Below are 11,644 nucleotides of genomic sequence, written 5' to 3'. Positions count from 1 at the left end.
TAACAAAACTATAATATATAAAGAGGTCGTTACATGTGCGTAGGTTACCATGAATCGTTGTGTATGTACTCTCTTCATCCCCCCAAATCAACACATTCCCTCACTATCGCTTAGAGTTGTTGGACGTTGCCAAATACCTTTACCATCGATTATATGACATATTACCTTGTCATCATCATCACACAGGAAATTAAGGTCAATGACAACGGGGGTAAAAGGTTTATCGAGATAGAGTAGTTGTATGAGGTTGGAAGGCAGCAAGGGAAGGCCAGACGACTAAATCTTGTGTTTAAGAGGATGCCGATGGACACTCAACGATAAGGCGTCTCTATTAGACCCTAGGTGTAATAGTCCCTTGAATCATTTTTAGTCCATGGATCGTAGCAATCGTAAGTTATCTGGCTCGGACTAGAGATATGTATTATCAAGCACTATTCACCATGACGAACCAAATACACGGATATCTCGAGACTTGACTGCGTGAGCTCACAGCTTAAATCGAGGACCGTAGAGGAAAACTCAGAAATGCATTTGGTCAGTATTCGGTTCCATTTTTCGCAGCTATTTTGCTACGTGAGATGCAGATGAACCCCGGCGACTCCGTATTGAGACCCAGAAAGCAAAGAAACCCCTTAAGTCCGCCCATTTAGACCTCCTCTACGATGTTACCCTTCTCAGAAACGTACATGCCGTCTAAGAACTAAAATAAGAGAAAAAGCTGTTTAGTATTATATACTAGGGAATGGATGGGATTTGCTCGACGCACCTTTCGGATATCCTTGTTTCGGACTCTGCAGATCTGTTGAATGTCGGCCGCACTTTGCGAGACATCCTCAAGAGAGTTACCTAGGATAAGTAGCTCATCCTTTTGGGCTGTGGAGATCTGGACGTCGACACCGGGTTGCATGACGACTCTTCGGACGAGCTTCTCTCCGATAAAGTTTCTGTCGTTCGCTAATTAGCCATTCTGCTTATATCTGGGACCACTGGAAGTGCTTGGAAGCACTCATTAACCCTGACGTTTCGTGGGTTGGGACATACCGGATCTCGACCTCGAAGTTACCCGTCTCGTTGTTCTTCTCGACGTTGACGTTGATGGGAAAATGGGCGTAGACGTAACGCATCTTGTACTTGAAGCCCTTGGTGACACCGACGACTAGGTTGTTAATCAGAGTTCGGACAGTTCGGAGTGTGGCGACGTCCTTTCGCGATCCGTGGTGAATCTCAATGCCAATAACATTCTTCTTCGGTCGCGAAAAGTTGACTGCGATGTGACTAAGATCCTTGGATAGCTTGCCTGTTCTCCTTCATTAGATTCCTTCGCGCACCCTGAAGACGGCTTCGACGTGGTTCCAAGTAAGAAATAGCATACCTCGTGGGCCCTCGACTGTGACGTTACGGGACTTGATGTGGACCTTGACTATTTCGAAGATGGCATGTCAGTATATCGTTTGGAGTGTTGTTAAATAATTCATCATCGTTGGAAGCCCATGCATAACGCTCCAAACCACCCCCCAATATTCTACCCCAAGCGATATTTTCCATTCGGTTCGAAAACGTACCTCCCTCGGGAATCTCCAGAGTCTCCAGGCTGTGAATGTATCGCATCTTGACGGTTCAGGCGAGGGTATTGCGGGGAAAGATGGAACCTAAAGAGGATAGAAATGTGAGTAAGTTGCGACAATCCGAATGCCAGATTAATAAGTTATAGGGTACGGGGATGCGAGTATCTTTGATTTTTGTCGTGCGCATGGGCGGGGGTTGTAAACGTACCTGAAGATGTTGTCGTCTTGAACGTAGATAAAAAAAAAGTGACCGCAATGACAAAGTCAAAGAATTCAATTGAGGAAATTCGTTGTGTGGCCGGGTCGCTAAGCTAAAATTGGGGCAAACCTGCAGAAATTTTGGTACAAATTTAGTACTGTGGACTTTGTACCTTCCCAAGGTTACATAATCTTTTAGGGTTTTGGGTTAGTGGGTCTTTTGCATTTTAATTGTGGCTGGGAATGAGGAAGCAAGGGTTGAAGGGAACTAGGTATGGGACATCGATCTTCCGATTGGGGCTGAAGCTTAAGCCACAATACCTAAGTACCTTCCAATTCCCCAGGCATCCCTCGATTAGAGATGTGGGGCTGACAAGGCAGGAGAATAAGGAACTCGGCTGGTGAAGCCTTCAACAACCTTACCACGAAACATCGAGTCGATTTCGATCGCTAAATCCTACCAATTTTCTCCCCGATACTCGCCCAAGATGTCCTACTTTTTTGCCACCCCGGTAGATATCGATATCGTTCTTGAAGATAGCGATGAGCGCCAGGTGGTCGACATAAGAGAAAAACAGCGACGTGAGAAAGCGCCCCTGTATATGGATGGAGAGTCCGTAAAGGGTCAAGTTACGGTGCGTCCAAAAGATGGAAAGCGCTTAGAGCACACTGGCATTAAAGTCCAATTCATTGGTACAATAGGTTCGTCTATACGTTGAACGACACAGCTAGCCTTTGCAATTTTTTCTTTCTTTCTTTATATTCTATATTCTATTCTGTATACTATATTTCATATAACCACAAGGACTGACCTAACACCTTCTCCCTAGAGATGTTCTTCGATAGAGGCAATCATTACGAGTTTCTCTCCCTAAATCAAGAGCTCGCGGCACCGGGCGAGTTACAACATCCCCAGACTTTCGATTTCAATTTCAAGAACGTCGAAAAGCAATACGAGTCATACAACGGTATCAATGTGAAATTACGGTACTTCGTGCGTGTGACAGTTGCGCGTCGTATGGCCGATGTCATTCGCGAGAAGGATCTTTGGGTCTACAGCTACCGAATTCCGCCCGAGATGAACAGTTCAATCAAGATGGATGTTGGTATCGAGGATTGTTTACATATCGAATTCGAATATAGCAAGAGCAAGTACCACCTTAAGGACGTCATCGTCGGCCGTATCTACTTTCTGTTAGTTCGTCTCAAAATCAAGCATATGGAACTGAGCATAATTCGGAGAGAGACGACTGGCGCTGCACCCAATCAATATAACGAGAGCGAAACCCTTGTGCGCTTCGAGGTGAGTGGTATTACGATAGGACGCCTATCTTATTGGAGTATTCTCAGCTAATTATTCACCACGGTAGATAATGGATGGTTCCCCTTCACGCGGCGAGACCATCCCTATTCGACTGTTCCTTGGGGGGTTTGATTTGACTCCTACATTCCGCGACGTGAACAAGAAATTCTCTACGCGCTACTACCTGAGTCTAGTGTTAATAGACGAGGATGCTAGGCGATACTTTAAACAGTCTGAGATTATCCTATATCGGCAAGCCCCAGACGCTGCGGCCGCGAATGGAAACCAGCAAATGGTAGTGTCAGTCCCAGAATCTACTCGCCAAATGCCTTTGCCAATCCAGGCATGAACTCGGGATTACATGATTTTTTTTTCTTTTGGCTCTATTACGTTGGTCAATTTGTTGTACATTCTTATTCACCCCAGGTCGAGCATTGATGACACGGCGTTCAGTGGTTATTGATTAGCATGTGGTCAACTCAGAGAGCCAAGGCGTTACAACTAAGAGGGCTTGAGGGCTATAATTCAGTTTATCCGTTAAAATTCGCATTTTCCTACCGCAATGGCCTGATGTCTAATACTAACTCAGGAGGTATCATCTAGTAAAAACATTTTGTGTTGTACAACTGCAACCAGCCCACGCATATCTGCCAGGACGACCTAACATCATAGAATCTCCATCTCGTCGTCTGCCGTGAACCCAAATTGGTCGTTCTGAATTGCTGCGATGCGGTCGAGCTCATCTTGATAATCCTTTCGAATATCAGCCAGAGTGACTACTCTGCGCTTTATTAGATTAGAGGCTCCTGTGCTAGATTTGGCTGCAGGTGTTGGCCCTTCAATCGTAATCCATGCCTGCTTTGGTTCCACACAGCTTAGAACATTGATGAGCATCAGATACTGTCTCGTAACGGCAGTGTCCAAAATATCGTCACCCGTAACCTGATCACCTTCACCAAGCTGTCTTAATTTCTGAATGCGATCCAATAATATCGCGGCAGCGCCGCGGTAGTCGTTCCGCTTGATACGCCAAGCATAGAGGATTTGGTGATACGGGACACCCGTAACCACGTCCACTGTTTCTTGGCAATGTTGCGCGAGAATATCGTCAACAACACCTTGCAGGCCCGGGAATGTGAGATTAACCAACTCTGAATTGTGAAGGTTATCGCACATTCTTTGTATTAGAGCTCGCAAACACGAATGTTGTAGAGCGCGATCTCCCATTGCCACGATAGTGGAATGCGCCAATTCGAATTGTGATGTAGCTATAGCACCGCTAAAGAGGCGACACTGTATTTCTGTTCGGACTTTGTCGGCATCCTCAACTGTGTTGTTGACAAATTGGAGGGCCAGGCGGGCGAAGTCGATCACAAATGAGTAGGCTTTCTGCTGTTCATAGAGCGCAACTACGTGAGCGTAGTAACGTGGGAGACCAGCAAAAAGTAGGTTCCATTCAGTCTCGTCCAAGAGACCACTGCTATGCCTCTCAGGATTCGCTTTTGGTACGCCTATATTGACTATTAGCTAGAAATTGCCATTCTCGTCGCCAATTACTTACTCATGGGGTATGCTGCCTTCTTGAAGTACGCTGCCGCAGAGGTAAAGCTCTTCAGAGAAAGGTGGACACGTCCTTGTATATACGTCGAAAAAGGATCCTGTTTGCAAAAAGGAGTTAACTCAATAGCAAGATCCGCCCTATCCCTAACGAGCAGGCCACATTGGATATATTGAGGTTGTAACTCCACATTACTGGCGGGAGCACAAAGATCAGCAACGATGTTTGTGATCATCGAAGGCATCGCGTCGGAAGGAATTGATTTCAATTCCGGCAATTCAAGAAGATGTCCTATATTGCCCTCTAAGGCGGTGATGACCCTATGCTCCTCCACTTGGCGTTTTGAGGTTATCGGTGAACCGCCAGACACGGAACTCGGCTTGTCTACCTTCGGTAGTGGCGCAGATATCTGGGTATTGGCAAGCCATCGGATGAGCTCGAGCCTCTTAAGTATAACAAGTAGGTTGCGATATATTACGCCAATCTCGACATTGTTATGGAGGGCATCTTCCGGGCGGTCGAATTCGAATTCCATATGGACAAGGAGGATCAATTGACTAAAGCAGATGTTCCATTGCAGCTCAGCCATGTCCTGGATCGCTTTGACGATTATCTTTCGCCCAAACTCTGTAAGGGGGAGTTCCGTTGGATGCTGAGAATCCCAAGTCTCGTTGAACGTCGCAACCGTCCGATCGTATAGCTGTGTCGTTATTAAGTTGAAATTCTGTCCAAGCGCGTCAGTCACCTGGGCGCAGTCTTCGTCAGATATCTGGCGCCAGAACCCCGCCTTGTCAGAGACGAACTGGAATCGTTCTTGATCTGATTTCGACGACTCCTCGAACATTTCTGGACGAAGAACAGAATGGCAAACTTGTAGCATACTGTCGGAAAATCCCTCAATGAAATTGACGCCAGTGGTAACGAGAATAGGGACAGAGTTCGATCCTTCGAATTCTAAATGAGGATTATGGTAAATATGCTCCAGCTCGCTGCATTCTCTGATGGCAGAGATGCTACCGGCACATACAACCCATGGCATGCCCGACTCGGGTTCATATGACAATGCCAGCGCCTCTCCTCTTGGCTTATCAAGCTCGAGCAAAATCCGGTAGAACTTTCGCCACTGTAATTCACTAGCTGCTCTGAACTGCTCATGATCCATCTCGCCGGATGACGTTTTATTTAAAGACGAGGTTGAAGCGATAGCAGAGCAAATCGACTCGGCGAGGCCTTGACTACTACGAGACGCCGCGTTTCCCTGCCTCCCAATTGCTCCTTCGTAAGCGCTAAGCGCAGCTTCAACCGTCACTTTGGGGAATCTTCCAGGGAAGAAAATCAGTTGCAGCCATTTTTCGGTGGGTTCGGTAGGATCAGATGAGCCAGATACCTGCGCGGTTGGAATAGCTGTGTCTGAGAATACGGATCGCCAACCCTCCTGCCAATTTTTCGAGACATTATCTTCCAGGAATGTTAACTCTTGGACTCGGTATGCCATGTTATTCTTCCATAGGAGCCACATCCTATATCCATGAGTTGGTGAGCGTTCAGCCACGCTAAAATCAGCAAGCGTCCAGACATCTGAGCCGAGGGGAGGGTTAGGCATAAAATGATGGTTGGGGAAGAGATCTTGTAATTCAACAGAATTTTCATCGTCAGACTCCAACTCCCAGAACTTAAACTCTCCAGATCCAACCGGAGAATAAGTCACACAGAGTCGATTGCCTTCAGTACTGCCTACAATACGAATCAAATTGGTTTGCGATGCATCTAATTGCCACTTCCCCGTCTCCTGCGGATCCCTTGAAGCATTTAATAGGTCCTTAGTCGCAAGAATTTGTCCGGTATGAAGGTTCCAGACTCGTAAGCGGTGGTCGAGGCAAGCAGTGAAAAGGAACGAGGCGTTATCCAGCCCTAAGTCTGTTTGAATTGCTGCTGCCGCCGCCTTGATGTCCAAATCTCCTCGACCTCCTAGCAAGCTTCGAAACCAGCCCTTGGCGTTATAGAACGTTTCTTTCCAGGGTACATGAGGTGCTAGGAAATTTTATAATCAGACTCAAAGTTCGGGAGTAAAGGGAACGTAAACAAACCGTTATGTGATGTGTTCTTATCAAAACGAATGTGGCCCCCATCAGAGAGTGTGGCGACAAGCTGATGATCGTGAACCGCAACAAGCCTATACGGATGCTTGAAATTGCGGAAGGCATTAGGCTGGTAAATCTTGCAGGCATCACCAAGTCCAGTTTCAACGAAAGAACGCTTGCGAAAGGAGTCTGGTCTTAGGAATAGAGTATACAATTGATTGGCAGTATCGAGGACGAAGATACTGAGGGCATCATGATCTCTAGAGTCGCAGAACGCGACGCAAGCAGGTATGATTTGGTGTTGGAAGTGGAAGTTTAGGATGAGGTTTGCGTCAGATGCTTTTTTGGATTTGCAAATATCGATGGTTCGTATGCTTAGGACGGTATCGCTTTCAAGGACTCGCCAAAGGAACCCTCTCGGAAAACTATTGTGTTTTCGGTAGTATATCGCAGATGCAGTAGCTCGAGAGGCATCGTTCTTGGCAGCCGCTTTCGATGATTTGATGGCCTTTCGTGGGTTTCGCCCTTGGTTATTCGTAGTAGGGAGCTCTACATCAACGATGTAGGAACTTGATGACGGTTCCAAAGTTAAGCGCGTCTCCTTGTAGAAGTATGTCGGAGGAGCCATCTTGAATGCGACGCCCTGGAGAGGACCGATATTGTCGGAGAGAGTTTCTTGTGAAGAACGCGCTCAATAGGAATGGGAATGTGAAGCTCCAGAAAAACAACCTGGGAACTCTTTGGAACTAAGCAAGGGTTAAGCAGTTTAGAGCTACACTTATCGATAAAGGTTTAGCTCATGCTTTTGCCAGGCAGGAACGCTAGGTAAGTACATAATTACTTCCAACAGCGGTGCATGCATTCGTTCAATGGCAGCAGCCATAGATACATGTACATATGTACCTGCCCCACTACGCATCAAGTGGGGAGAGATTTCCGAGTTCGGTCCAGATCCATAAATTGCTAAATTATTCACGTGCTTCCGCGATTTCCATTTGTTTTCCCACCGCATCTCGCGTTGACGCGTTTATAGATCATTCAAACCCACGTCTATACCAAATATCGTTTCTCCTATCCTTGCCCCCGAACCCTGCGCAAGCACAATCCCTTACAAATTTCAAGAGCGGAATTTGTAAATATGGTGGTCGAGTACGAGGATGGCACAAATGGGGAGGAGGGCGGAATAACCGGCCCTGGTGCGCCTACACCCATCCTTGCTTTGGAAGTAGGTTACGGTCTTATTCAAAGAAAACACGCGAAGGCCATCGGCTGATATTCGAGAACAGGGCCTTGCAGGCTTGACGAAGCGCGACTGTCAACTTTTAGTTGAGGGAGGCTACCAAACCGTTGAATCCGTTGCCTATACTCCACGGCGAACTCTAGAACAGGTCAAAGGCATATCCGAACAAAAAGCCGCAAAGATTCTTGCAGAAGGTCAGTATTATGTCCAACCCACTTCACAAATAATTCCGAACCGCTCCCAATAAACATCCTCTAAATTTTGGTAGCGTCCAAATTGGTGCCTATGGGTTTTACGACTGCAACAGAGATGCATCAACGAAGAAGTGAATTGATTTCTATTACTACCGGATCCAAGAATCTGGATACACTGCTTGCTGGTGGTATCGAGACCGGCTCAGTGACAGAACTCTTCGGCGAATTTCGTACTGGAAAAAGTCAGATCTGCCATACTCTCGCCGTCACGTGCCAGCTGCCGTTCGACATGGGTGGTGGCGAAGGCAAGTGTCTATACATCGATACTGAGGGCACATTCAGACCAGTGCGGCTTCTTGCCGTAGCGAATCGATATGGTTTGTCTGGCGAGGAAGTTTTAGATAATGTGGCCTACGCCCGAGCCTACAATTCGGACCATCAGCTACAACTGCTTAACCAGGCCGCCGCCATGATGTGCGAAACCCGATTTTCCCTCCTTGTCGTGGATAGCGCTACTTCTCTATATCGAACAGACTTCCTAGGCCGTGGAGAGTTGTCCTCTAGACAGACCCACTTGGCCAAATTCATGCGAACATTACAAAGACTAGCCGATGAGTTTGGAATCGCCGTCGTTATTACTAACCAAGTCGTGGCTCAAGTCGACGGTGGACCCAGCGCTATGTTCAATCCAGACCCAAAGAAGCCAATCGGTGGCAACATTATTGCTCACGCAAGTACAACACGAGTCAGTCTAAAGAAGGGTCGAGGCGAGACCCGTATCGCAAAGATTTATGATAGTCCCTGCTTACCAGAGAGCGACTGTCTATTTGCAATCAATGAAAACGGAATCGGAGACCCAGCTCCAAAGGATATGGAAAAGGATTAGTAGTTCTCAGTGTTTATATGTCAGATGTGGCTATTAGATGTGGCATCCGGCTACGGAGAACGAGATGATGACTACGGGAAATGATTGGACTCTATGCGTAGGTGGCATGCATAGCTTAGGCGTTAGAAGGATTGGCTGCATACGTGGGCTTTGTGTTCAATTTCCCCCCTTCATAACCTTTACAGGTACCTAGCTACTACGTTTTTTACGTCCTGGGACCGTAGGATTTAGAGGTTGATTGCTTACATGTAGGTAGCTGCGAAGTACCTACATGGCTTCTACTCTTATACCACACGGACCAGTTGCTTAATCAATTTGCCTGGTCATCTTAGATCATTAAGCCTTGACATTAAGCAGATACCTGAGTACCTAGGTAGGTAGGCATCGATAGATTTACTAGGGAAGTCCGGGATTGTCACTAGCCCTGTCATTACTATGAGCTGCCACCAAAACCGTTATATAGTTGGGTCTAGGACAAGCCTTGGGTATTATAACTGATGAATATCCGTCATCCTCATTTCGTGTTAATTTAGGTAGGTAGGCAGTATTCCATTCGAACTATGCCGCCAGTGTTTACAATATCGGTCAACACCGACAATCAAAAAGATACGAAGATGAAACCCATTTATAAATCATTTTCTGACTCGCTCTCCCGGTTCGAATGAATTACGTCTAGACGTCACGATGTTTAACATGATACTAAGTCGAATATCTTCCGTTCAGCTGGTATGCGGAAATTTCCAGTTAATTATTCTTCTAGATCCTCTATCGCTCTTAATCGCTGTACAGACGCCGATATGAATGCAATGCAAACCCACCCATTTCGTTTTAGTCGACTACGACCCTAAGTTCGCCCGAGCAAGATGTTATCTACATTAATCTTCTTTAGTATAATATCTGTCAAGGCTAGAGGACACCCCCTATTTATGCCCTCTGTAGAGTTACTTATCACCTCGCCGCGGACCCTTCTCTTGATGATCTATCGCGATTCCTTTTTTGAATTTTATTGCCACTATTCCTCTTTGCTTTTTTGCCGTCCTCCAATTCAGTTTGACTGTTGGGTCTACTAAAAGTACCAGCGGGTAATATTTCAAAGCCCGCATTAATCCTCCTAGATGACATATTCGCATAGGAGTCACCGGAGTATGATCGGTGGGGTGCCGGTCTGTTTGCTGCTAGAGGAGGTCGAGGAACTGGTTGCGACCCTACTGAGGAGGGCGTCTCGAAAGGATTTCCCCTTTGTTCAGTATATACGCCCGAGAAGTAGTCTATATTAGATGCTGAGCCTTCGAGATCACCTAAGGCATTCAATGTTCGAGGAGTAGGCACAGCGGAACGTCGAAGGTGGGAAACATAACGTGCGCTCGAATGGTTCACACCCTCATCCGACGAGGTTGAACTGCGCTCAACCATCGTCCTTTGTTGTGAAGATGCTGAAGATTCCGTACTCGAAAATGAATTAGTAGGGATGTAGGTTTCGACTTCTTGTTGGCACCCCATGTTCGATCCGAGACGGCTTATTGCATCTTCATCCGGAATGTCGCCTGGTGTGATATCTATTCGGCGACGCGATGGGCCCCTGGGCCTGTAGGTTGGCTGCGCCCCCAGAGGAAAGGCCCTGATCTGGGCAGGGTCGACTCCGGCTGGGACATGCCGCTCAGACAAACTTATCGGGGGGCTTGGATGCGGGCTCTGTTCAGGGGTTGGTTCGACCTCGGTCACCGTCTTTGCCAGCTCTTTTTCTTTCCCTTTCAGCTTGCTTTCAGTCTCGAGAGTCGATGACGAGGCGAACGATGGGCTACTTTGGCCGACCTCAATGGGGGTGCCTGGGCGCGATATCCATATGCCGTCAACCTCGATTCCACTCTGTATTGCGCGTACGCCGAAGGGGATGTCGACTCGTTTACCCATAGGAAGACCGCTCTTCTGCATCTCTTGTTGCCGAGCCCTCTTTTCTAAGTCAAGTACTGTATGCTTCTTGAGAAATCTACTCAACCACCACAGCTTAACCAATCCTACAAGGAATACCACAACAATGGCACCAGCGAGGACCTTTTTGAGTATGAGCGAAACGTGAAGGCAACATAAAACCTGAGGGGAAGGGAAGAAAGTGCGAAACTTACAAAGGTCATCTGCTGCCATAATTCCCAGTTGACGAAAAAATTGATCATTGTGAGATGCTGAGGATGAAAGGATGCCCAAGTCAAATTATCCAAAGCGGAAAAAATGAATGATACAATGGGTGATCCAATTACGGCAAGGATGGCAACGGAAAACGAATGTTCGAATATTGGAATGATGAGGGACGAGGATGGAGAAACGAATGAATGAATGGAGTGGGCGGGTTGAGACACCAAGACGGTTAGGTAGAGTCGTTGGAATCGTTAGGCCGACTGCGGGACACACATGGGATAGGAAAGATTAGGTTAAGCCTTCGTTATCCAACGGATGTCTGACCGAAAGGCAGTAAGTACCTCCCGCACGCCTTCTATATGTATCTTTTAACGGAGAATCAGGAAAGAGTTAGTCGTGGTCCGAGGCCAAAACCTTGCTGACAAACTAAGTTTGTGGTAGGTACGAGTGACTTGTCTTGTCGCTGATGGCCCCGCGATTTCCATA

General features: G+C 46.9%; 5 protein-coding genes across 5 annotated transcripts; 2 read left to right on the top strand and 3 right to left on the bottom strand.

The window, feature by feature from the left end:
- Positions 1-62: 62 nt before the first annotated feature.
- F4822DRAFT_412058 (60S ribosomal protein L9) lies at positions 63-1,934 on the bottom strand. Its single transcript, XM_051458921.1, has 6 exons — positions 1,774-1,934; positions 1,563-1,649; positions 1,373-1,420; positions 1,042-1,297; positions 767-944; positions 63-700 (listed from the first exon to the last, which is right to left on the bottom strand). The coding sequence occupies exons 2-6, from the start codon at positions 1,606-1,608 to the stop codon at positions 647-649; spliced, it is 582 nt and encodes a 193-aa protein (XP_051312866.1). The 5' UTR covers positions 1,609-1,649; positions 1,774-1,934; the 3' UTR covers positions 63-646.
- Positions 1,935-2,251: 317 nt separating this feature from the next.
- F4822DRAFT_431958 (vacuolar protein sorting-associated protein 26) lies at positions 2,252-3,415 on the top strand (the record flags this gene model as incomplete). The annotated part of the gene is made up of 3 exons (XM_051461557.1): positions 2,252-2,465; positions 2,594-3,066; positions 3,134-3,415. The coding sequence occupies 3 exons, from the start codon at positions 2,252-2,254 to the stop codon at positions 3,413-3,415; spliced, it is 969 nt and encodes a 322-aa protein (XP_051312865.1).
- A 9-nt stretch (positions 3,416-3,424) lies between these two features.
- F4822DRAFT_334016 (nucleoporin Nup120/160-domain-containing protein) lies at positions 3,425-7,456 on the bottom strand. The gene is made up of 3 exons (XM_051455709.1): positions 6,712-7,456; positions 4,628-6,655; positions 3,425-4,577 (listed from the first exon to the last, which is right to left on the bottom strand). Exons 1-3 carry the CDS (start codon positions 7,331-7,333, stop codon positions 3,733-3,735), a joined length of 3,495 nt encoding a protein of 1,164 aa, XP_051312864.1. The 5' UTR covers positions 7,334-7,456; the 3' UTR covers positions 3,425-3,732.
- Positions 7,457-7,697: 241 nt separating this feature from the next.
- Positions 7,698-9,499, top strand: F4822DRAFT_334019 (DNA repair protein rhp51). The gene is made up of 3 exons (XM_051455710.1): positions 7,698-7,930; positions 7,992-8,139; positions 8,214-9,499. Exons 1-3 carry the CDS (start codon positions 7,844-7,846, stop codon positions 9,023-9,025), a joined length of 1,047 nt encoding a protein of 348 aa, XP_051312863.1. The 5' UTR covers positions 7,698-7,843; the 3' UTR covers positions 9,026-9,499.
- Positions 9,500-9,555: 56 nt separating this feature from the next.
- Positions 9,556-11,407, bottom strand: F4822DRAFT_412053 (uncharacterized protein). Its single transcript, XM_051458920.1, has 2 exons — positions 11,149-11,407; positions 9,556-11,077 (listed from the first exon to the last, which is right to left on the bottom strand). The coding sequence occupies exons 1-2, from the start codon at positions 11,194-11,196 to the stop codon at positions 9,974-9,976; spliced, it is 1,152 nt and encodes a 383-aa protein (XP_051312862.1). The 5' UTR covers positions 11,197-11,407; the 3' UTR covers positions 9,556-9,973.
- Positions 11,408-11,644: the final 237 nt, after the last annotated feature.

The sequence above is a fragment of the Hypoxylon trugodes genome (genome assembly GCF_022578975.1).
Source record: "Hypoxylon trugodes strain CBS 135444 unplaced genomic scaffold F4822scaffold_7, whole genome shotgun sequence".
Classification (NCBI taxonomy): domain Eukaryota; kingdom Fungi; phylum Ascomycota; class Sordariomycetes; order Xylariales; family Hypoxylaceae; genus Hypoxylon; species Hypoxylon trugodes.
Note: the sequence above shows the minus strand (reverse complement) of the source record. Positions and strands in the feature narration are given on the sequence as shown.